Source organism: Coregonus lavaretus (genome assembly GCF_964263955.1).
Source record: "Coregonus lavaretus genome assembly, chromosome: 8".
In the NCBI taxonomy this organism is placed as follows: Eukaryota; Metazoa; Chordata; class Actinopteri; order Salmoniformes; family Salmonidae; genus Coregonus; species Coregonus lavaretus.
In genome coordinates, this window is record NC_139995.1 from 3,258,526 (window position 1) to 3,283,586 (window position 25,061).

General features: G+C 39.8%; 1 protein-coding gene across 1 annotated transcript in view; it reads right to left on the reverse strand.

Moving 5' to 3' along the window:
- Nucleotides 1-25,061, reverse strand: part of LOC311133416 (receptor-type tyrosine-protein phosphatase T-like) — a gene marked incomplete at both ends in the record, with an annotated part of 396,537 nt that overhangs the window by 97,391 nt on the left and 274,085 nt on the right. The window contains 4 exons of the mRNA XM_084166909.1: nt 6,363-6,514; nt 9,545-9,574; nt 18,730-18,762; nt 20,914-21,049. Of these exons, the coding sequence (XP_084023035.1) occupies nt 6,363-6,514; nt 9,545-9,574; nt 18,730-18,762; nt 20,914-21,049 (351 nt within the window). The remainder of the gene's footprint in view (nt 1-6,362; nt 6,515-9,544; nt 9,575-18,729; nt 18,763-20,913; nt 21,050-25,061) is intronic.

A 25,061-nucleotide genomic window follows, 5' to 3' on the forward strand; every position in this document is an offset into this window, starting at 1 on the left:
CAACTGCATCCGTTTTTTGGGTCATTACAAAAATGAATGGCCACTCTTCACATTTTTTCCAGTGGTAGCAAAGCGCAGCAAGCAACCATGTGGACGAATTGAGACAAGGCAACAAAAAAAAAATGTGTCTCCAAAACGGTTAGGATAGGATGAACCACCACTCCAAAACTAGTGGACCTAACCAAAGGTAGTGTTAGAGCCATTTTGATGTAAGATAGAAAATGTATTGAACTTATTTTGGTTGATTTATGAAAGATTTATAAATGTATAGAAAATGCTTATTATTGTAGAGGAATGTACGTAAACTGTTCATTATGTTAAATATATATATTAGAATACTTTTATGGATGCTATTGTGACAACTGGTGGACACCTATGGTTTAACTGTAATATACAGAATGAAGGGTTATGGGTAAAGATGTTGTCAGGACAGGTGATTATTATATACAGTGGGGGAAAAAAGTATTTAGTCAGCCACCAATTGTGCAAGTTCTCCCACTTAAAAAGATGAGAGAGGCCTGTAATTTTCATCATAGGTACACGTCAACTATGACAGACAAAATGAGGAAAAAAAATCCAGAAAATTACATTGTAGGATTTTTAATGCATTTATTTGCAAATGATGGTGGAAAATAAGTATTTGGTCAATATCAAAAGTTTCTCAATACTTTGTTATATACAATTTGTTGGCAATGACACAGGTCAAACGTTTTCTGTAAGTCTTCACAAGGTTTTCACACACTGTTGCTGGTATTTTGGCCCATTCCTCCATGCAGATCTCCTATAGAGCAGTGATGTTTTGGAGACCAAAGATTTTCTATGTGGTTGAGATCTGGAGACTGGCTAGGCCACTCCAGGACCTTGAAATGCTTCTTACGAAGCCACTCCTTCGTTGCCCAGGTGGTGTGTTTGGGATCATTGTCATGCTGAAAGACCCAGCCACGTTTCATCTTCAATGCCCTTGCTGATGGAAGGAGGTTTTCATTCAAAATCTCACGATACATGGCCCCATTCATTCTTTCTTTTACATGGATCAGTCGTCCTGGTCCCTTTGCAGAAAAACAGCCCCAAAGCATGATGTTTCCACCCCCATGCTTCACAGTAGGTATGGTGTTCTTTGGATGCAACTCAGCATTCTTTGTCCTCCAAACACGACGAGTTGAGTTTTTACCAAAAAATTATATTTTGGTTTCATCTGACCATATGACATTCTCCCAATCCTCTTCTGGATCATCCAAATGCACTCTAGCAAACTTCAGGTGGTCCTGGACATGTACTGGCTTAAGCAGGGGGACACATCTGGCACTGCAGGATTTGAGTCCCTGGCAGCGTAGTTTGTCACTGATGGTAGGCTTTGTTACTTTGGTCCCAGCTCTCTGCAGGTCATTCTCTAGGTCCCCCCCGTGTGGTTCTGGGATTTTTGCTCACCGTTCTTGTGATCATTTTGACCTCACGGGGTGAGATCTTGCGTGGAGCCCCAGATCGAGGCAGATTATCAGTGGTCTTGTATGTCTTCCATTTCCTAATAATTGCTCCCACAGTTGATTTCTTCAAACCAAGCTGCTTACCTATTGCAGATTCAGTCTTCCCAGCCTGGTGCAGTTCTACAATTTTGTTTCTGGTGTCCTTTGACAGCTCTTTGGTCTTGGCCATAGTGGAGTTTGGAGTGTGACAGTTTGAGGTTGTGGACAGGTGTCTTTTATACTGATAACAAGTTCAAACAGGTGCCATTAATACAGGTAACGAGTGGAGGACAGAGGAGCCTCTTAAAGAAGAAGTTACAGGTCTGTGAGAGCCAGAAATCTTGCTTGTTTGTAGGTGACCATATACTTATTTTCCACCATAATTTGCAAATAAATTCATTAAAAATCCTACAATGTGATTTTCTGGATTTTCTTTCTCTGAATTTGTCTGTCATAGTTGACGTGTACCTATGATGAAAATTACAGGCCTCTCTCATCTTTTTAATTGGGAGAACTTGCACAATTGGTGGCTGACTAAATACTTTTCCCCCCACTGTATATATATATATATATATATATATATATATATGGTATTCTTTCTTAAAACTGCATTTCACTGTAAGGTCTACACCTGCTGTATTTGGCGCATGTGACAAATATCATTTGATTTGATTCGATTTTGGAAGACGCCTAGTACAGTTTTCTACAATTTCTACCGTTTCTTTTGGATTTAATTTACATGTTGCTACATATATTTTGTACTTTGGGATTTTACCTTTTTGCCATTCAAATCACTTGAAACTGGTTTAACCTCATCTGGATTACAATGCTTTCTTTCACTACTTACCAACCTGGAATCTGTGTGACAAACAATGGACGATTAACTTGTGAGAATTACATACAGTTGAACTGCATCAGCCAATCTCGTTTTACCTATGGAAATGCATAAGGAACCAGACCTGTATTTACGCATTTATAGAAGTGGTCTTTTAGTATATGGAAGCTTATCCATTACAGGTAGTAACTGCAGGCAAGAGAAAAGGTGAAAGGTATTCAATATGGTTGGTTGTTGGAAAGGTTTAACTGAAAACAATTTTTCTCAATCATTTGCTCTTGCTTTTAAATTAGAGTTTTGCTCTCGCTTTAAAATATATTGCTTCCCAGTTTGTTTGTTTGTTTTGCTTTTGATATTCTTTACATTTTTCTTTCGATTGTTATGTTTTGAATTCAAATTGATCCCATACCCTGCACTGTCGGCAATGACTTTGCCTCCGGGTATCCTACGAAAGGAAATTTGCTATAACCCAGCATCACCCAAAAACAAATGTACCGCCCTAAAAACAAAGTACACTGCCTTCGGAAAGGAGGGAATCTGACTTTTAGTCCATGAGAAGATTTTTTTATGATTATTTTCAGCATAGCTAAAAAAGTGAATTGTTAATAGTTAACTTATTTTTTAAGATGTCAATGTCAAACTTGACATGATTCATCGTGGCAATGTCTTTCATGACCCTAAAAAGTTTCAAATTGATAGGCCATTGTGAAGTGGATTTAAATAGACATGTAAAATCTGAACCTCTGATTTTTCAATAACTTAGCCATCTTAACCAAAGATTTTCTCACACTAAGTTAAAATATGTACCATGGGCATACATACCACATTTGGTGTTATTTGGACTTATGGTTCATGATAGGACGTTTTTCAAAGGTTTTCAGAAATGTCCAAATGGAGTAAAATGTATCCTGATGGACCTTATGAGTCCTAGAGGCAAATTTGTTCAGCATGAGGAAAGACACCTACATTCAAGTCTCTAGTTCAAATGTGGCTGCGGATATGAGGGTTTAAGTGAAACTGTTTATAACATTGCCACCTATATGCCAATCGGTGCCATTCTTTTTGACCAAGTTACTCGTGGCCTCTAGTTTCTGTGTGCCATATTTGAAAAAAAGTTATCAATCTATGCTTGAGTTTTGACCATGTGAAGGTGAACCCCTAATAATATCAAAAAACTAAATGAGAAATTGGACGTTCAGGGGATTTGGGAAGTGACACAATACATAGTACAATTCATTTAACAATGGACTTGTTTTCTCACAGAATCGTTAAAGACATATCATACATGGCACATTCTCCTTTTCTTCTGAAGTTTGAAATGCTAATATGGAATTTTCGTAGTTGGGTTAGATGCAGAGCTGAAGTATGGTCAGTGTGGTGAAGGCAATTACTGTATACATTAGTTGAGACTTTTTTTCTCTCCAGCTGACCCAAACTTTCAAATTAATCTCTTCCCAAAGGTCAATGTGACATTTTCTCCATTCTGAGAGGGCCCTCCTAATTACTACTGCCACACAGCAGGCTACACCACACCTACAGCTCGGAGAAAATGGCCAAACCGTATTTGTCTTTCCCTGAAGTGTGTTATTGAAAAAGTATTTACAGTAACTTGATTTGGAATCCATTTGGAGAAGAGCAATTGGCATCCACTCATGGTCATTACTGCTGTTTCTGGGTGGGTGCCTTAGAACCTTGGAAACAAAGCCATAATACGCTGGTGGATTCAGATTACACTGAATTGAAGTGTTTGCAACCCACCCCTAATGTTGTATTCTCAGATGTGATTCTTAAGTGCACTATGGTTCTATGCTGAAGTATTTGTCCATACAGTTGAAGTCGGAAGTTTACTTACATTTAGGTTGGAGTCATTACAACTCGTTTTTTCAACCACTCCACAAATTTCTTGTTAACAAACTATAGTTTTGGCAAGTCTGTTAGGACATCTACTTTGTGCATGACACAATTGCTTTTTCCAACAATTGTTTATAGACAGATTATTTCACTTATATTTCACTGTATCATAATTCCAGTGGGTCAGAAGTTTACATACACTAAGTTGACTGTGCCTTTAAACAGCTTGGAAAATTCCAGAAAATGATGTCATGGCTTTAGAAGCTTCTGATAGGCTAATTGACATCATTTGAGTCAATTGGAGGTGTACCTGTGGATGTATTTCAAGGCCTACCTTCAAACTCGGTACCTCTTTGCTTGACATCATGGGAAAATCAAAAGAAATCAGCCAAGACCTCAGAAAAAATATTGTAGACCTCCACAAGTCTGGTTCATCCTTTGGAGCAATTTTCAAATGACTGAAGGTACCACGTTCATCTGTACAAACAATAGTATGCAAGTATAAACACCATGGGACCACGCAGCCATCATACCGCTCAGGAAGAAGACGTGTTCTGTCTCCTAGAGATGAATGTACTTTGGTGCAAAAAGTGCAAATCAATCCCAGAACAACAGCAAAGGACCTTGTGAAGATGCTGGAGGAAACAGGTACAAAAGTATCTATATCCACAGTAAAACGAGTTCTGTATCAACATAACCTGAAAGACCGCTCAGCAAGGAAGAAGCCACTGCTCCAAAACCGGCATAAAAAAGCCAGACTACGGTTTGCAACTGCACATGGGGACAAAGATCATACTTTTTGGAGAAATGTCCTCTGGTCTGATGAAACAAAAATAGAACTGTTTGGCCATAATGACCACCGTTATGTTTGGAGGAAAAAGGGGGTCGCTTGCAAGCCGAAGAACACCATCTTAACCGTGAAGCACAGGGGTGGCAGCATCATGCTGTGGGGGTGCTTTCCTGCAGGAGTGACTGGTCCACAAAATTATGTGGATATATTGAAGTAACATCTCAAGACATCAGTCAGGAAGTTAAAGCTTGGTCGCAAATGGACAATGACCCCAAGCATACTTCCAAAGTTGTGGCAAAATGGCTTAAGGACAACAAAGTCAAGGTATTGGAGTGGCCATCACAAAGCCCTGACCTCAATCCTATAGAATATGTGTGGGCAGAACTGAGAAAGTATGTGCGAGCATGGAGGCCTACAAACCTGAATCAGTTACACCAGCTCTGTTATGAGGAATGGGCCAAAATTCACCCAACCTATTGTGGGAAGCTTGTGGAAGCCTACCCAAAACATTTGACCCAAGTTAAACACAATGCTACCAAATACTTATTGAGTGTATGTAAACTTCTGACCCACTGGGAATGTTTTTTTTTACCTTTATTTAACTAGGCAAGTCAGTTAAGAACAAATTCTTATTTACAATGACGGCCTACACCGGCCAAACCCGGACAACACTGGGCCAATTGTGCACCGCCCTATGGGACTCCCAATCACGGCCGGTTGTGATACAGCCTGGAATCGAACCAGGGGGTCTGTAGTGACGCCTCAAGCACTGAGATGCAGTGTCTTAGACCACTGCGCCACTCTGGAGTGGTGTGATGAAAGAAATAAAAGCTGAAAGATATCATTCTCTCTACTATTATTCTGACATTTCACATTCTTAAAATAAAGTGGTGATCCTTACTAACCTTAAACAGGGAATTTTTACTAGGATTAAATGTCAGGAATTGTGAAGAACTGAGTTTACGTGTATTTGTCTAAGGTGTATGTAAACTTCCGACTTCAACTGTATGTGGCACTGTACATGAATATGGTCATCCAGTATTGTAAAGACAGTGTGAATGACAGTAGGCTACTATTTAACCAACAGCTGCCTGGCTAATTATTATGTGGGGACCAAAGGAGAACACAAAGGAGACTTTAAAGGAGATAACCTTAAAAGAAAACAAAACAGCACACAAAAATGTGAGATTAAGTGCGAATTAAACTCCAGACAAAGGTAACACCATGCATTTAAATTAAGGAAATAGGAGTGGAACAGTGGTTATCAAGAGATTAAGTCAAACAGAGGGAAGAGAGACCAGAGAGAAACTAGTTCACGACTGACAAGAATTGGTACAGACCGTGATTTCTGAAAAACTTCAGAGGAACTTTGGGAATATTTTGGGAATTTTGCATTCTTAGTAGCATGTCCTGCTTGACTCACTGAAACCATTGAGGTCCTGGCTGCTGGTGGAGAAAGGGTCGTCCTTGTGCAGCGTGCTGACTTTGGTGGTGCTCTTGTCAGCCGTGCCCACCGGTCCCATCTCCCGCTGGGTGCTGCTGCTGGCTGTCTCCTTCTGTTTTTTGGCCAGTTTCCTTAAGCCGCCACCCAAAACAAACACAGTGTCACTCAGAGACCAGATAATGGTGCAGTTGAACTACACAGAAATCATACAACAAACCTTTACTACTACATAAATGTAAAGGAGTAAAAAGTGAAGAGTGGCCATGTTATGCACCGTTGACTATCTACTATTTTGTAGCTAAATAATTTCGGCTATTTTGGTGCGTTTCAGGCAAAAGGTGTGTTCTGTTCAATAATCTGCAATGATTTATTCCATGTAGTGAAATCACTATTTCTGGCCTGTGATTGGGGAATAGAAACCTTCCTGACCATTGCGGGCCTCGTAGTCATAGTAACTGATAGTAGATTTGGCCAATCATTCGTTTGGACGAAAATGTTTGGTTTCTTTGCGTTTTTCGATGTCTCAATGATATTATAAAGAAACGTGTGGATTTCAAAGTCAGAAGCTTGCCATGTGGAACAAAGCAAATCAGGCACTTAATTGGACTGTTCTGAAGGAATAAAAAAGACCAGTAGCCTACCATTTTACTTGAGCTCAAAGGGCTATATTCTAACAAATACTTCACTGTTAGTCAGTCTTTTTCAAAGAAGAGTTTGAGACTACAGTATATAATCATTGTTACCACTATAATGATCTTCAACAAAGACTCCGAAGTTGAACAGACTGTCAAGGCTTGTGTTATTATAAAGGTTTAGGTCTCTGTAAGGCCTGTTGATTAATATACTGTAGCGTTGCATAAAAAAATATTCCATGAAAATGAGTTGGAGGAACTGAGGTTGATGCCTTAGCTCTTGCAGTTAAAGGCATTCAACAGAATTCCTTTAGGAAATGCTGTCATTTATGAGCTGTCTTTAAACAGAAAAGGCCTTGTGGAATATGGAGGCATGATAGTCAGTACTCTGTTTCCATTTGCAAACAAATGCAGCTGGGGTTAATGACAGAGGCAAACGTTGCATCGGCAAAACCTCAGAGGCAACAAGCAATAACAGGCTGGTCATATTTGTAGGCACCTTTTTCCCCCAATTACGTTTCCAGGTCTTAATATAGTGGCAATAAGGAGCTGTGTCTGAATGTGCATGAGTGTGCGATCCAGCATGAGTATGGGTGTTTGTATGTGAAGATTATTATTGGAGTCATGTGTGTTAGCTGGGGCTGGGGCAAAAGTGTAATACCAATCAGGTCCCCGAGGACTGGAGTTACCCGTCCCTGATTTAAACAGTTGTCATAAGCAGTCAAGTGGATGCCAGAGTTTGAATGAATGATCTAACTTTGTGACACCTGTGATTTAGGTCAGGCAATTAAGCTAATCATGTCTATCCCACATGTTAAAGCATGCGGTGGTAGGCTACATGACTGTGTTATATCATTGGTCATACACAAATATCCAATCTTATTTGCTTCTGACATCCGCCACATCATGCTAACAATGTGAATCCTGTTGATGGAGTAAAACGATAACCTTCCGTTCTATCACGGGGAAAGCGGTTACGTTATTACCTTTGTCTCATCATGCATACACAGGACACAACGTACGCTCACCAAGAAACATATCAAGCTCGGTTTTGCAAACGTTCATTACAAAACTCCTTTGCGAGACAGTGAGTAAGCAGCCAGCCGTGTGGGTGAGGTGAGTCAGACAGCATGCGCTTTAGCAGGATGGCTCTGTTACAGCATGGTCAACATGCAACACTCACTTAGCCACACACGCACACACACAAAGGAGAGGGGGTCAGGTCTGACGGAATGCCTTTCGGAAAGAGTTAGTGTGTGAATTAAGTCCTCAGTTTTCTTATGTTGTAGCTTATCTCGTGGCATTTGAAAGTAAGACTGAAACCTCTGACTTGGTGATGCAAAGAAATAACTGTATTTGCTGTTTTCAAGCAAAAGAGTAGCTTATTTAATTAAGAGTAGAGTAGATATTGAGGCTAGTATGGTTGTTTCTGCGGACCCCAAAGAGAAGACTCAAATTAGAGTAAGCCAATATTGCACTGATATTGTAACAAAATATTAACAGGGGACGAAAAGAAAACAGGTAAGTGGCCTACAGTGCATCCTCATATAGGTAATGTGAGTAGGGAAATGTTGTTTGAACTACACATCCGGGTAGAGTGTCTCAGTGTTGTGGCCTGTACTAGCCTGTGGTCCTTGTACTCAAACTGCATGACAGCTGCTCAAGAGTTAGGCTCCAGGCAATGACCACTGGGAGTCAACAACAAACTTTCATCTATATTTCAAGAGTTTTGAGGAAAAGGGAAAAATACATACAGCTGCAGAAGCAGAACAGTGGATTCTGAAACCTTTCAATCCTTTACATGCCTGGTAAACATCCCAGAGCCACACTTCTGCACACTCTGTACTAAGCAAATTAAACAATTAATCCAGTGTGAAATACAGACGGTATTGTAATAGCCATCACTTGAATTGAATAGATAAGCGTAAAGAAGTAATTTATTTGAGGTTAAAGATCTCAGGCAGTTTTAAGTCTTCATGATGGCTGTCTGCTATGTTAGGAACTGTCTACTGCAGTCTATTATTTACGCTGAAGATAGGATAGTCGTTTTTGCAGCATGCAGGTCTAAACTTACGTAAGGATTTGCGAAATGGGGACAATAAGTTACAATAGGCCTACATTAACGTTAGACGGCTGAATACATAGCCGCGGGGAAATGTTGGGGGGGGGGGGGGGCTATGGCTGAATATGTTATTTTTGTAGTTATTGAGATGCTTTGTCCATCATGGCATGTCTGATTGAGAAAATACTTAGTATTGAAGTAATACTTTTTCTTGCAGTACAACTGAACATTAAAAAGGCCTTACAGTTATATAATCTAAACATAACTCTCTAGTTGTAGAGTCTGCTGTATTCAAATGTATTTCATAAACAGTAACTGGACAATTGCATGTCTATAGGGCTTCATTCAAATAGGTTTTCGGTGGTTTAGTAATACAAGAACATGAGAAACAAGAAACAAAATAAGTGAGGATAATAAAAAAAGATAGACATCACATTGGGAAAGGGTCTTTCCTTAATGCTACTTACAGGTAATAAGAGTAGGAATATGCATTTCTTCTGAAGCATGAAGGTAGACCAGTGGGACAAAATTTAGCACCCAAAAAAGGACAAACAGATTGCATTAGTTCTTTAGTTCTTTAGCACCCACATGTAGGAGAGCTGATGGAGAAAATGTCAAGAACGTGTTAAAGACGTTGATGCTCTGCTGGCCTGGGTCTGTCTATCTGTCTACAGTTCAGTTAAACCAACCCTCCCATTGAGCTCTGCAAGTGCCTACGGACCACCTGTCTATAGTAAAGGCTGGACTGATGCTCCTATATAGTTGCAACAGTACTCTACTCAAACCCCTGCAGCCATTTTATAATATAAAATATGCGCAAAACAATACATAATTAAATCATTAATTAATAATTCACCCGCATTTAAAGAATAAATAGCACATCTGGCTCCCCATCAAATTGAAACTCCTTGAGAGAGATGGAATTGTCTGAATAGACAATGAGGGTCTGGGAGAACAGAGAAATAGGAGAGTGGGGATGGGAGGAGGAGTGGGAGTAAAAGAGGGGGATGTTTTAATGACATACTGTTCTGCCATTCTGTTTAGTGAGATGGAGAGAGAAAGCAATGCTATCGTTGACACCTTGACTGCTATAGGAACGATATCAAACCTGAGCGTTGCAATTAGAGTGTGCGTGTGTGTGTGTGTGTGTGTGTGTTGTGTGTGAGTGTCTTTTGAGAGGTTGAACATTCACAAATGACATGCAGCGAGCGTTGAAGGAGTTGGCAAGCAGAGATTTGTGATTGAAAAGCAGATTGTATCTGTTGTTTCATTTAAGGGTTTGTAGTTCCTAAACGTGTTGACATCGAAAATATCAAAAGGAGTAAATGTGTGTGACAAATACCTACAGCATTCAATACAACTCTTCACTAGTCTGTTCATGATCAGCAGTAATGTGTTTAGCATAGTCTTTTTTGGTACAATTGATACCCACTTTTTCAATTTCAGGATTTTACAACTTGATATTAGATGGTTCCTCAATTTAAAATGTACTCTATGGCAGGGGTGTCAAACTCATTTTAGCTCAGGGGCCACATGGAGGAAAATCTATTCCCAAGTGGGCCGGACCGGAAAAATCATGGTATATATAACTTAAAAACAACAACTTCAGATTGTTTTCTTTGTTTTAATACGATCAACATACAACATAAAGCTGGAGCCTGAGGACAGTGTGTCCAAAATAGTACAAGCACAACATCACTATTAATCATAAAACACGTCAAGTTTATTTGAAAATTCTAAAGAAAAAGAACACAAACACACAATGCCTCAGTGATTAACAGAACTGTTTCACAGATCACATAACTATATCAGGGGGTCATTTCTCAGGCAGAAATGTAGATAAAAAGAATGAAATCCTGTTCCCCAAACAAGTGCAAGAACCACAGAGTCAAGAATAGGTTAAATATACAAATAAAATAAAATCAATTAAAAACAATAGCACATCAACATAAAAACATATAAACATAAAGCTGGAGCCTGAGGACAGTGTGTCCAAAAGCACAACATCACTATTAATCATAAAACACCTCAAGTTATTTGAAAGTTCTGAGGACAAAGAACACACAAACACACAATGCCTCAGTGATTCACAGAAGTATATCACAGATCACAGAACTATATCAGGGTGTCTCATGTAGCACTTCAAGTGGGGTTGCATAGTTTATTTGACTCCTGATACCTGGCATCTTTTAGCTTTCACCAGTGCATCAATATCAGGCGTCACATCCTGAGTGGCAGCCAACTTCAGGATGTGATTCAAGTGCTTGTGCGTGAGCCTTGAGCGCAGCTTTGTTTTATTTATGCTCATTACAGAGAAAACTTGCTCACAAAGATATGTGGTTCCAAACATGCATAACAGTTTTGCAGCGAGGGCTTTCAAGTTGGGGTAACCTGGCAAGAGATTCTGATTAAATGTGTCCAAGCCAGCTGCGGCAAATTTGCCCTTCAAATCCGAGTCACACTGCAAGTCTATTATTTCAAGTTGGATGCTGACGGGCAGATCAGAGGGATTCACAGTGAATGGCGAGCAAAAAACGTTGAAGTCTTTCTCCAGTTCACCAAAAATCTGAAAGCGTTGCTCAAACTCCCGTAACAGTCCCGTTATTTTATCTTTGAACCGCTTCATGTCTGCCACATGTTGGGTCGCGCACACATTTTTCAGACAGGGGAAGTGAGCTGCATCACCACCGGCAAGTTGCGTCTCCCACAATGACAGCTTCTCACTGACGGTGATTCAGGCTTCTGGATCGGATGAAATTAACAGTTTGGATGACCACCTTCATGACGTTATCAATCTTTAATGACTTGCAACACAAAGCCTCCTGGTGCAAAATACAGTGAAAAGTCAATAAATCACGTCCTCCATTTGCAGATTGCACTTTCTCTCTGAACTTTGTCACAACGCCTGCTTTTTTCCCGATCATTGAGGGCGCACCATCTGTAGCCAGGCTGACAGCGCGGGACCAGTCCACTCCGACCCTGTCCAGCGCGCCGACGAGTGCGGTAAAAATATCAGCTGCTGTCGTTGTATCTGTCATCGGCACCAACTCCACGAACTCCTCGGTGACGGTCAATGTGTCATCAACTCCGCGGATGAAAATGGCCAGTTGTGCAACATCTGTAATGTCCGTGCTTTCATCAATTGCAACCAAAAACGCAATAAATGACTTTACTTTTTGCTTCAACTGGCTGTCCAAATCCACTGAAAGATCGGAAATCCTGTCTGCAACTGTGTTTCTTGTCAGGCTGATATTTACAAAAGCCTGACGCTTTTCAGGGCACACAATCTCAGCTGCCTTCATCATGCATGTTTTTACAAATTCACCCTCACTAAATGGATTTGAAGCCACTGCGATTTCATTAGCAATGAGGTAGCTAGCTTTCACTGCAGCGTCACTGATGTCTCGGCTGTGAGTAAACACAGACTTGACCTACTTGCTCTGCCCCGGTATAAACAGTTTGCTTGCTTAACACAATTGCTATTGCGCCATCCAGTGGACACAATTGAAAGAGCAGTAAATTTTATTGAAAAATTGCAGCGCATTTTTATACTTTAAAAAATCATCTCGCGGGCCGGATTAAACACGTTTGACACCCCTGGTCTATGGGCTAGGAGAAATTGTAATCTATGGTTCGGTTTTCTTTAAACAGGCACAAACTTCAGCTAACTTTATCCACCGCTAAGCTAGTTAACAATCAATTATATATATATATATATATATATATATATATATATATATATATATATATATATATATATATATATATATATATATATTACTTTTTTTGGCATTTAGCAGACGCTCTTATCCAGAGCGATTTACAGGAGCAATTAGGGTTAAGTGCCTTGCTCAAGGGCACATCGACAGATTTTTCACCACGATTGCCCCAATCACTGGGAAGAACCCAGGATTAAGACGTGTAGATATCCAAGATGTCTTAAGGAATCAACATTATAGACCTACAGTGGGGAAAAAAGTATTTAGTCAGCCACCAATTATGCAAGTTCTCCCACTTAAAAAGATGAGAGAGGCCTGTAATTTTCATCATAGGTACACGTCAACTATGACAGACAAAATGAGGAAAAAAATTCCAGAAAATCACATTGTAGGATTTTTAATGAATTTATTTGCAAAATATGGTGGAAAATAAGTATTTGGTCAATAACAAAAGTTTCTCAATAATTTGTTATATACCCTTTGTTGGCAATGACACAGGTCAAATGTTTTCTGTAAGTCTTCACAAGGTTTTCACACACTGTTGCTGGTATTTTGGCTCATTCCTCCATGCAGATCTCCTCTAGAGAAGTGATGTTTTGGGGCTGTGGCTGGGCAAAACAGACTTTCAACTCCCTCCAAAGATTTTCTATGGGGTTGAGATCTGGAGACTGGCTAGGCCATTCCAGGACCTTGAAATGCTTCTTACGAAGCCACTCCTTCGTTGCCCGGGCGGTGTGTTTGGGATCATTGTCATACTGAAAGACCCAGCCACGTTTCATCTTCAATGCCCTTGCTGATGGAAGGAGGTTTTCACTCAAAATCTCACGATACATGGCCCCATTCATCCTTTCCTTTACACGGATCAGTCATCCTGGTCCCTTTGCAGAAAAACAGCCCCAAAGCATGATGTTTCCACCCCCATGCTTCACAGTAGGTATGGTGTTCTTTGGATGCAACTCAGCATTCTTTGTCCTCCAAACACGACGAGTTGAGTTTTTACCAAAAAGTTATATTTTGGTTTCATCTGACCATATGACATTCTCCCAATCCTTTTCTGGATCATCCAAATGCACTCTAGCACGGGCCTGGACATCTACTGGCTTAAGCAGGGGGACACGTCTGGCACTGCAGGATTTAAGTCCCTGGCGGCGTAGTGTGTTAATGATGGTAGGCTTTGTTACTTTGGTCCCAGCTCTCTGCAGGTCATTCACTAGGTCCCCCCCGTGTGGTTCTGGGATTTTTGCTCACCGGTCTTGTGATCATTTTGACCCCACGGGGTGAGATCTTGCGTGGAGCCCCAGATCGAGGGAGATTATCAGTGGTCTTGTATGCCTTCCATTTCCTAATAATTGCTCCCACAGTTGATTTCTTCAAACCAAGCTGCTTACCTATTGCAGATTCAGTCTTCCCAGCCTGGTGCAGGTCTACAATTTTGTTTCTGGTGTCCTTTGACAGCTCTTTGGTCTTGGCCATAGTGGAGTTTGGAGTGTGACTGTTTGAGGTTGTGGACAGGTGTCTTTTATACTGATAACAAGCCTCTTAAAGAAGAAGTTACAGGTCTGTGAGAGCCAGAAATCTTGCTTGTTTGTAGGTGACTAAATACTTATTTTCCACCATAATTTGCAAATAAATTCATAAAAAATCCTACAATGTGATTTTCTGGAAATTCTTTCCTCAATTTGTCTGACATAGTTGACGTGTACCTATGATGAAAATTACAGGCCTCTCTCATCTTTTTAAGTGGGAGAACTTGCACAATTGGTGGCTGACTAAATACTTTTTTTCCCCACTGTATGTGCTGCAGTCAGATATAATATTGCATTCAATGGAAAATTGCTCTTCAATCTTGTCCTCTGTTTGATATTCCTGGTAGCCCTTTCCTGCAGTCAAATTGCCTAGTGGCCTCATGGGTGGAATGTTATTAATATTTTTCATAATTTCATAATTAAAAAGCATTTTTTACTTTCTATGTCAAACGGTTTTGTTATATTTCAGTCTTCCGTGATGTATATAAAGTGTAATATTGGCATGCAAACTAAACATTTAATACATTTCAACTCTATATCTGACATGGTACAGGTGCCTTAAAAAAAAAAGCCCATTACCATGTGTGTGAGGTGTATACTTTTGTTTCAAAGTAGATTTGTTGAAGACCAAGAAACACTCTGTGTAACCCTAATTTAGCCCACTGCAGTAAAAGGTTATTACTGATGTTTCACTATGAGCTCATGCGAGGCGGGATGAAGATCACGTACAATATGAGAACTAGTGGTTGAATTAGATTACAGACAAATAAGAGCACAGTTGAGAGGCATTGATCCACATCTCCAACATTTTCATCCCTTACACGGGACACATGATATGTCTGGTATGCAGATACTGTATGTCTGGACCAGAGACCTTTTGGGTTTTCTTCCTTTTTCCTCAAAACAATCTTGACTATCTAATCGAAAAACCTGAGCCAAATTGTGTGAAGGCAGGCTCAACCATTAGAGGCCTAAACCATCCCAGATGTAAATCGATGAACTGTAAGAGATAACAACACACTTATCTAGAAAGAGTGAGAAGATAACACCTTTTAAGTTGTATTCTTCCAAAACTCTTGTTTAAAATTGAAAATACAGATAGCAGCTGTCTGAATTGGTTATCATGGTAGTAAAAAGGCAATTTAATAAGAGGGCTTCATTATAGTGCGAGGCTGACACAGCTCTATCTTCCACTTTGTGAACAGTCGATACTGCCGGGTGCATATGAAGCCACTATCTACCCCTCCTGCTATATTATTTCAATGGCCTTTTAAAAGAGCTGATGACATTGTTCTTATGATATTAATCAAGAGGAGTGAGAGCTAGAGCTGCTGCAGTCAAAAGGTAGCCATAAATATTATTGTCGTAAAACTGCACAATGACTCCCAACACACCACTGCATGAGAGCTGCATAATTATTTGGGGCTCCACATACCTGATTATAATTTTGTTATGTAATGTATTCGGTGTATATGTGGAGGAATACAATATCTACAATGATATTGATTTAACCCTTACCCACGTATAGAGAGTGATGATATACACTGAGTATACCAAACATTAGGAACACCTTCCTAATATTGAGTAGCACCCCACCTTTTCCCTCAGAACAGCCTTAATTCGTTGGGCATGAACTCTACAAGGTGTCGAAAGCATTCCACAGGGATGCTGGCTCATGTTGACTCCAATACTTCCCACAGTTGTGTCAAGTTGGCTGGATGTCCTTTGGGTGGTGGACCATTGTTGATACACATTTTTTGTAAAGACATTTTGTCATTTAGCAGACGCTCTTATCCAGAGCGACTTACAGTTAGTGAGTGCATACATTTTCATACAAGTCTTAAAAATCCTTCTTTAACGTGTCTCCCCCCTTCATCTATGCTGATTGAAGTGGAGTTAACAAGTGACATCAATAAGGGATCATAGCTTTCACCTGGATTCACCTGGTCAGTCTATGTCATGGGAAGTGTAAGTGTATTTAATGTTTCGTATTCTCAGTGTAAGTTCACACAAACTCCTCTTTAAAAGTTAACGTGAACAAATTACTAAGACTGTATATGGTCATTCACATCCCTGGTAATACATTATATCAAATAGGAGTAACAACTTTAAAGGTTATACTATGTAAACATGACACTCAAATACCATTGCTGTATAAACACACGCACACAAGCAAACACACACACATATACACACGCACACACACTACGCATCCATATTAATTGTAAACACGTTTCACTATACCACGCACACATACGTTATACGTACACATGCAAATACATTCATGTAAATTAAAGGCATGCACAGACACATTCACAGATGGATGAGCAAAATCCAATGACAACAACAACGTCGAAACAGATTAACAATCTTTCACTGAACACAGACTACATCTCAGTAAAATACTAAATTATTATATTCGATATGGTGTTGTACCAAACACCTCTCTCTGTACCTCTGTAGATTTACAGCATGCTGCATTATCTTAATAGATCAACCATTGGTTGACTGCAGCAATGATGACTATATCTTGCCTAATAGCTATGATATATTGATAGTCTAACATTAGGGATTTCAATGACCTCTGTCAGCTATGTCCACCGTGGTCCATTATCTTCCCCCACCACTCCACCATCCATTTGTGCAAACACTCCAGCTCTCATATCTGTGTGTGGGAATGTCATTCTCTCTGCATGGCCATCCCAGCGCACAGACTGAGGAGCAATGGTCAGGAACACATTACACGCACACACACACACACATGCACACACGTATGTACACACACACACAAATGCGCGCACACACACAAATGTGCGCACATACACACACATGCACGTACACACATACATGCACACACACACACACACACACACACAAACACGGATATACACAAGGAGATAAGGCTATTGAGACCCCCTGGAAGACTACAGCTGCTTGGCTTGAAGGTGGACAGTGTGTGTGTGTGTGTCATATTTGTTTGTGTATGTCTGTCTGTGTGTGTGTGTGTGTCCATGTCCCCACTGACAACCATTAGCTGACACCACAGCCATGTGTGGACCATCATCAGTTTACCCCTCTGCCCATCCATTATTTATAAAGGGGTCCACATTGCGTTGTATCAGCAGACAAGGGCGAGGTTCACTGCTGTTACAAGAACACTGCATGAATGGGCAATGAGTGGCTAATGGACTGGGACTGGCTGCGACTGAATGGACACTTAACTCACTCAGCCCATGACTGGACGGCCTTGCAGGGAGTTCATCTGTAAAATGTTAACAGCCTTTGCTGCACCCGGGCACCAATAAATTACTAATTGTCTTTGGTTACCCAGTCTTAATGTCTTAATGTTCTGAAAGGTACATTGTCTGGACTGAAGTGGTATTAAAGAGGATTCGAAATCGGAACAAATTAGTATTGGTAAAGCGATGGGATCTGCTAAAGGAAACGAGGCTGCTGAAGTTTATTGTTTTGGAAATTAGTTGGTGTGGGAAGAGACATTTTGTTTATTGAGAGATATTACAATAAGGAGCATTTTCTTCTGTGATTTGGCAGTCGTTGCAAATGCTGTATATCTGTATATCATTTGCATTTTTGTCATGATTCAATTGATAGCTTTAGATTATTAGAGGATAGACTCACTGTAACATACAGCTTCTTGTTGAACCACAAAGACACATACTCATGCCCATAGTTCTGTGAATAATGTGTGTGTGTGTGTGTGTGTTTGTGTATAGCTTACAGTAATGAACACAACCCACTCAGCAAACAAACGTGCTGTGGTGGTGAATGCTTAATGAATCAAAATTAGTGCACCACTCCAAAGAGGTAGTGGCATTTTTTGTGGGAAATAATTACTAATTTGACATGGAACATGGAGCAGAGTTTTAAGCCCTCCACTTGGTGGGTAAGTGCAGGTAAAGAGTAGCTGCAAGAGCGGTTCATTGTTGCGCCAGGGGGATTTATGTAAATCAAACAACAAATTATGAATAAAAACCTTATTGAAAGGTGTACTTGCAATGCAAGGCATACAATTCACTCTGATAATGAAGGCCATTTAATATGGTAGTTCATCCTATGGCTGGTCAATTTGATCCTTTTATGGAATATCTCATTGCAGATAATGTATCTAATACTTAACTGACAATGCATGAGGCAAGATACAAATAAAAATATATCAACGAATAAGACTGACATTAAGAGTGGCACTTTGTACAATCACAGTGATGCAGACAAAATATAGAAATCCCAAATGGTGCAATCGACAGTGACGGTCAGAGTATCCAAAAGTCATTGCCTCGTGAATTTTCGTGCATGTGTCGGAAATTAATGACATATCTGATCACAGATGGGTAAAAGAAAACAATGGTGAGGCACGATCTTAAGATGCGTAGCTAAAATTAAACATACCCCACACTCAGAGTTCTCCATGTGTGTATCTCTCTAGCGGGTGCAGGCCAAAAGAGGAAGAGGAAGAAGATAAGAGATGTGACACTAGTATTAGGAAAAAGGGCAGAAAACAGTGATGGACGTGAACATGTAGACTACTGGCACAAATTAGTTGAAGACATTTTGTTATACGAACATACAGTGGGGTCGAAAATGATTGACACCCTTGATAAAGATGAGCAAAAAATGACTGTATAAAATAAATAATTCAAATACTATCGGCACTGAGCCTTTTTCTAAAAATGTTTTATGAGTTGGAGAACACATTGGGAGGGATCTTAGACTATTCTTCCATACAGAATCCTTACAGATCCTTGATATCCTTTGTCTGCGCTTATGGATGCCCTCTTCAATTCAAACCACAGGTTTTCAATGGGTTTCAAGTCCGGAGACTGAGATGGCCATTGCAAAATGTTTATTTTGTGGCTAATTAACCATTTCTTTGTGGATTTTGATGTGTGCATGGGGTTATTGTCTTGCTGGAAGATCCACTTGCAGCCAGGTTTTAGCATCCTGGCAGAGGCAGACAGGTATTTGGCAAAAATGTCCTGGGTCAACACGTGCACCTGTCCAAGTGGAGATAAGGATTGGGCCCTAGCTGGTGTTGGTCTGGCTCTCAATCACTGATTGCACATTAAGGGTGTCTGTATGTGTGAGCCTACACCATCAGACCACTGCAATGTGCTGGTTTGATGGTGTATGTTGTGATCCATTACTATAATAAACCTCTACTTTATAATCCTAAATGTCGGATGTTCTTCAAGAAAAAAAGCTCAGGAGCAAAAAAAACCCGCAATAAACGCCAAGAGAAAAGGCTTTCAGTTTCTACAATTCTCTGAAATACTGTTGAGAAGCACTGTGAAGTTCTACAGCTCCCATCTTGTTACAGAATCAGTAGTTGTCTTAGTCTGATAACGATTAAAATAGACAGTGACTCCCCAACTACCGTGTTAGTCCTATTCTCAGCGCAGATACAAAATGCTACCATTTTGGGAGTTTACCATTAATTATTCAAGGTTTTTTATCTTGGACTTTCTGAAAAGCACGTTTGACAGTGCTGTAAGAGCCCTAAGGGCTTAAGCTACCGGGCAGGAAAACATAAAATCACCATTAAGTATTTGCCTGTCCATTCAATTCATTCGTATGTTATTAGTACAAAAAACTAAGTCAATTTGGAAAGCTCTAAAACATGTGTAACAGTACTTTGAAAGATTAAATGGACATTGTACTTGCTTCCAACAAGTTTCCGCCACAAATAATTGATGGTGGATAAAAGCCATGTAAAACACTGCAATTTAAAAAATATTGAATGAAATATAGATGATCCAGCATGCCAGGTGTCTTCTGATATCAAAGCCTAAGCACTTATTCTCCCTCTCCGCAATCTATATCCTCCACGGGTGGCTTGGCTGCCTATTGGTCTTAACTATTTATGGGAATATTGGTATCCAGTTGTCCGTTCAGCATAGTTAGCATAGTTAAGCCATGGCCCTGTAACACCCACGGTTTTGTCTCCAGATTGGTTGCCAATTCATATATGCCTTGTTTATAAATGTTAACAAAGAATCAAATATGATTTATGATTTATGATTACATGTATTAATAGTTGATAAATAGTTTATTCATTTTTATTCATGAAATTATCATAAATTGCTACCCTGTTTATTTCCAAGAACACTGGTGATTGTGACATGCAATTTTGTCTCAGCAGCATAGCCTACTGCTATAAGTTTAATTTCTCTCTGTATGTGTGTAATTAGGTGAAACATTTTGAAATGATAAAAAAACAAAAACTGTTGCTCCTAGCATAGCAAAATGGCATGGGCAGTATGTGATTAGGGTAGTTTAGGAAAGCAAGAGACAAAGGAGACAGAGATGTGATGGAAGTAAGCCAGTGTGCATGTTAACAAGACACAGAAAGCTGTGTATGTCTGTAAGCCCCCCTAAAATTTACCTTCTTCCTTATGAGTTAGTACCAATGGTATTTCAGCTCAACTGAGACCTTAGAAGTATTCTAGTCATATTTCAGATGGGACATTGGGTCACACTATTGTGTGAGGCCACTAGTACTATAGTAGCTGACATATTTACGCATTCCACTTGCAGCATCGGGGACACACTAGGAGTTTTTCTACCACTCTTTACCTGCGTTTGAAGGTGACAACCACTCCCAGTAGGATGATGACGAACATGAGGATGCCCGCGATGACACCAGCCATCTTGACGGTGCTGTCCACCTGCTTTTCAGGCTCCACAGCGTCCGAGTCCTGGGTGGACGCGCCTACAAACAGGCACAGACACATCACAGAGAGGAGGAGGGAGTTTACCCTGGGGTAACCGTCCTCCATACACACACACACACACACACACACACACACACACACACACACACACACACACGCACACACACACACACACACACACACACACACACACACACACACACACATACGCAAGAATGCACACACACATATGCAAGAATACACACATATCTGCACACACACACATATTATAGACTGTGCATACACACACACACACACACACTCACATACACGCATATGTGCACACACACATATTCTCACAAAACCCCTTATGCGAGTACACGCACACCCACTCATACATACAGACGGACAAATAGATGCAAACACATACAAATAAAATCCACGGTAAAGAGAAAACCTTTCTTTTGTTTAAATACAAGATCACAAATTCATGCAAAGAAATGGCAGGGTCATTAATACTAATGCAAGGGAGACATTCGTTTTGGTGAAAAGTGAAAAGATGATTAGGTATAGTGTTGCTGTTACGGGAATTGGCGAAATGTTGGCTATATCCTGATTGATAAACTCCAAATGATAACAAGATAAAGTTAAATTGCGATTGAGTTAATACGTATGAGTTGTTATTTGCAACAGGTTTTTCATTTAACAGAGCAGTTGCACCACACTAAAACAATGAGGATATACAATGCACTAATGTTGAACGACCAATGATTTGAGAAAGACATGCAGGAAAATGTTAGCATGGGTTGTGTGACGTAGCTTGGACATACAGTGAACAACAGTGAGGGAGAGAATGGATAGGTTGAGCGAGTTTATAGTCCTGCTAGCTACTCCCAGCTTCTTCCATAGCTTACAAAAGTAACCACAACTGAAAAAGCTTGCTTTGAACAATACAAAGACTATGGGAAGTACACCCTAGTATTGCTGTCTGTTTGGAGACATTAGGTAACACAACATGCTGCTTCTACTGTATGGTCAACCTCTATAGATGCTACTTTTACTCAAGGTAGTCTTTTCAGCAGGTGCATTGAGGTCTGATATAAATACATTTATTGGATACTTTATTAACAACCAAACACCAAAAATGAATGTTAAGTAGACTAAATTAATATATACTTAATATATTATTCGGGTTGGTCAAAACAATCATTGTGACTGGTTGAGACGTCCTCTAAGCCATACAAAAAAACTAGTTTAGCATGGGTATGAAACAAAAATACTTGTTTACTGTTCCATCTGAAATATCACTGCACTGTTCTTGATACCACGGCAAATGACAAAAGAAAAGCAATAAGGCTTTTATTAAACACATTATTTCCCCTTGCTTCTAGCCTAACATTGGGTTTGCAACAACGGGGGTTTGTACAAAAGTTCCTGTCTGCCTCTCTGACCTTTGCAACATTGTTTCATTTTGAGTTGCGATCTCTGTCCCATAAAATAGACTAGAAAATTAATGTTTCGGTCAGGACGAGACCGACAGCGTTTCTGATACTGGTGAAATCATGCATCAACAACATTTTTATGGATATATTCAAAGAAATGTCAATAGAATAACAAGTGAAAACCCAGCAAACATGGGACGTCCTGAGGACATTAGGCAACGTTCCCTTTAGGTCCCTTTAAGGGTTTTGGCGAGACGTTATCACACTGACATTCTGAGAACGTTCTAGGGAAATTAAAACGTGACGTTAACCTAAGGTCCATAAGAGGACGTTCATTACAGGTTCCAGTTTCGTTGCAGTATAACATTATAATAAGGTATTTTGATGAAAAGGTTCCTATCTGGTTCTGATAGGACATTATCCATGGGACATTCAATGACCACAAGGGGACATTTTATGATGGTCAAGAGGACGTTGCATGATGGTCCCAAGGGAACGTTCTCTGGGGGACCTTTGTCTGGTTCTGTGTACGTTTCCAGGACGTCACAGAGGACCATGTCAGGACTTTTTTAGGACGTTCTCAGGACTTAGTCCTTAGTTTACTAGTCCTTAGGATGGCACGTGATAGTCCCAAGGGAAAGTTCATTGTCTAGTTCCCTCTAAGTTACCAGGACATCACTTAGTCTACTACCGTGCTTTAATTGTTTATCAAGATTGCTCATGAATTTTGGCATGTTTACATCTATTAAAAGCCTTTCAGTGGAATAGCTCAAATGTTCCAGGAAGAGTTATTTCATTGGATTTGAAAGGTTCTCTTTTTGTTGTGTGACATTGTTTTTAAACATATTTTCTCTGTTATGCTTTATTTATGAGCACCCTTCACAATTAAGAACCATAATTGTATTGAACGTCAACATAGTCAATATTAAAGCAATTGTACATGAGAGGACAACTTTTTTAGCATGGCTGTGCTGCGTTTGTAGGTACGACGCGGAGCCGAGTACCGTAGATCAGCACAGCTGTGCTCGTTTGACACGCCTTCTTGTGTACAATTGCTTAAATATTGACTATATTGAAGTTCAATCTTAATTGTCAAGGGTTCTCAGAAATAAAGCATAAAAGAGAGCATATGTTTTAAAAACACAGCCACAAAGCTCTTTCCAATTTGATAAATGCAAACTTCCAATGTCACATAATGAAAAGAGAACCTTTCAAATCCAATGAAAGAACTCTTCCTGGAACATTTGAGCTATTCCACTGAAAGGCTTTTGTACAAATGCCAAAATGAATGAGCAACCTTGATAAACAATTAAAGTACAGTAATAGACTAATTCTAATGTGTGGTTGTCATATTTCTAGCATCTCTTTTACATATCACTTTGTACAAAATATCCTTTGAACCAACAGATTAAGAATATAACCTTGGCAGGTCTTGGACTTCAATTTACTGAATTATTGATTGAAAAATGTCCTTTTGACACATAAGGTTTAAACAGTTTGAGGTCTATCTTTCCAGCTTTCTTTATTTCTACACACAGGTATACTGAACATAACCTTCCTAAGATTAATTACTTACAGTATCTCATATAAACCCTTAACTCTACAGTATGTGGTGTTAGGAATGTAGGTTGTTCAGGTGTGGAAATGCTGGATTCAAAGGATAAAGCCAACCACGACTGTATTTTGAAGGTTTATTAAAGACATTGTGCACACACAGGGGTAGACAGAAACATTCTCCAAAGAGTCAGTAACACTCACCAAGGACTCAAGGTCTGAGGCCTCATTATATCCCCCATCCTCAGATCAGGCGTCGCAGAGGTTGAGGATCCTTATCTGACCGTTCTCTCATTGCCATAACATTACTCAAAGCTATAAACCATATGCGTGGACTCTCTAGAAAGCCTAGCATTACCTTTCCAGAACAATATATTTACAGCCTCAGGAGAGTTACTTAAGAGGCTAAGTTGTGCATAAGGGTACACTTTTTATGAAAAATCTTACTAACATACATTTTCAATTACGTTGAATGTAAACTACATAGACTTAACCTAAAAATGGGAAATGGGGAAAACACACTACGACTATATTTGTGTGTATCCGAAGAGCTTAATGGCATATGGTATGCGTCCTTCCTCAGGTGACTCTGTCTCTGTTGTTTTATTACTCTGCAACCTGATTCGCCGTCAACCTGCCAAAAGCTGATTGGCTTCAAAAGTTCATCATGTAACAATAGAGGGCCCATCTGGCTGTTATAGCCAATTATCTGATTTGATACCACCAGAACTGCCAAACAATCAGACTTACTTAGTTAACAAGCCCTGACCGACCAATCTGTTTTCTTATCTCCCTTTATCTACCCTGTACTCATTGGAATATTATGTCATAGACATAGGTTGTAGGTTTTCATATAAACAATATACGGTATATCTAGGCCAATTATGCCTGCAGTTCCCACGGAAACAACAGGGGATGCAGTGTAAATGATCACAATCTACACAGAAGCCCTTTTGATACCCATCTTGAGTTGTCTTTTATGAGGATATCTGTTGTTATAAGGAATATTGCAAATCTGACTTTTTAATTGCAAGGTTCCTGTAAGACTTGAGTCATTTGGTACCTAATACAGAAC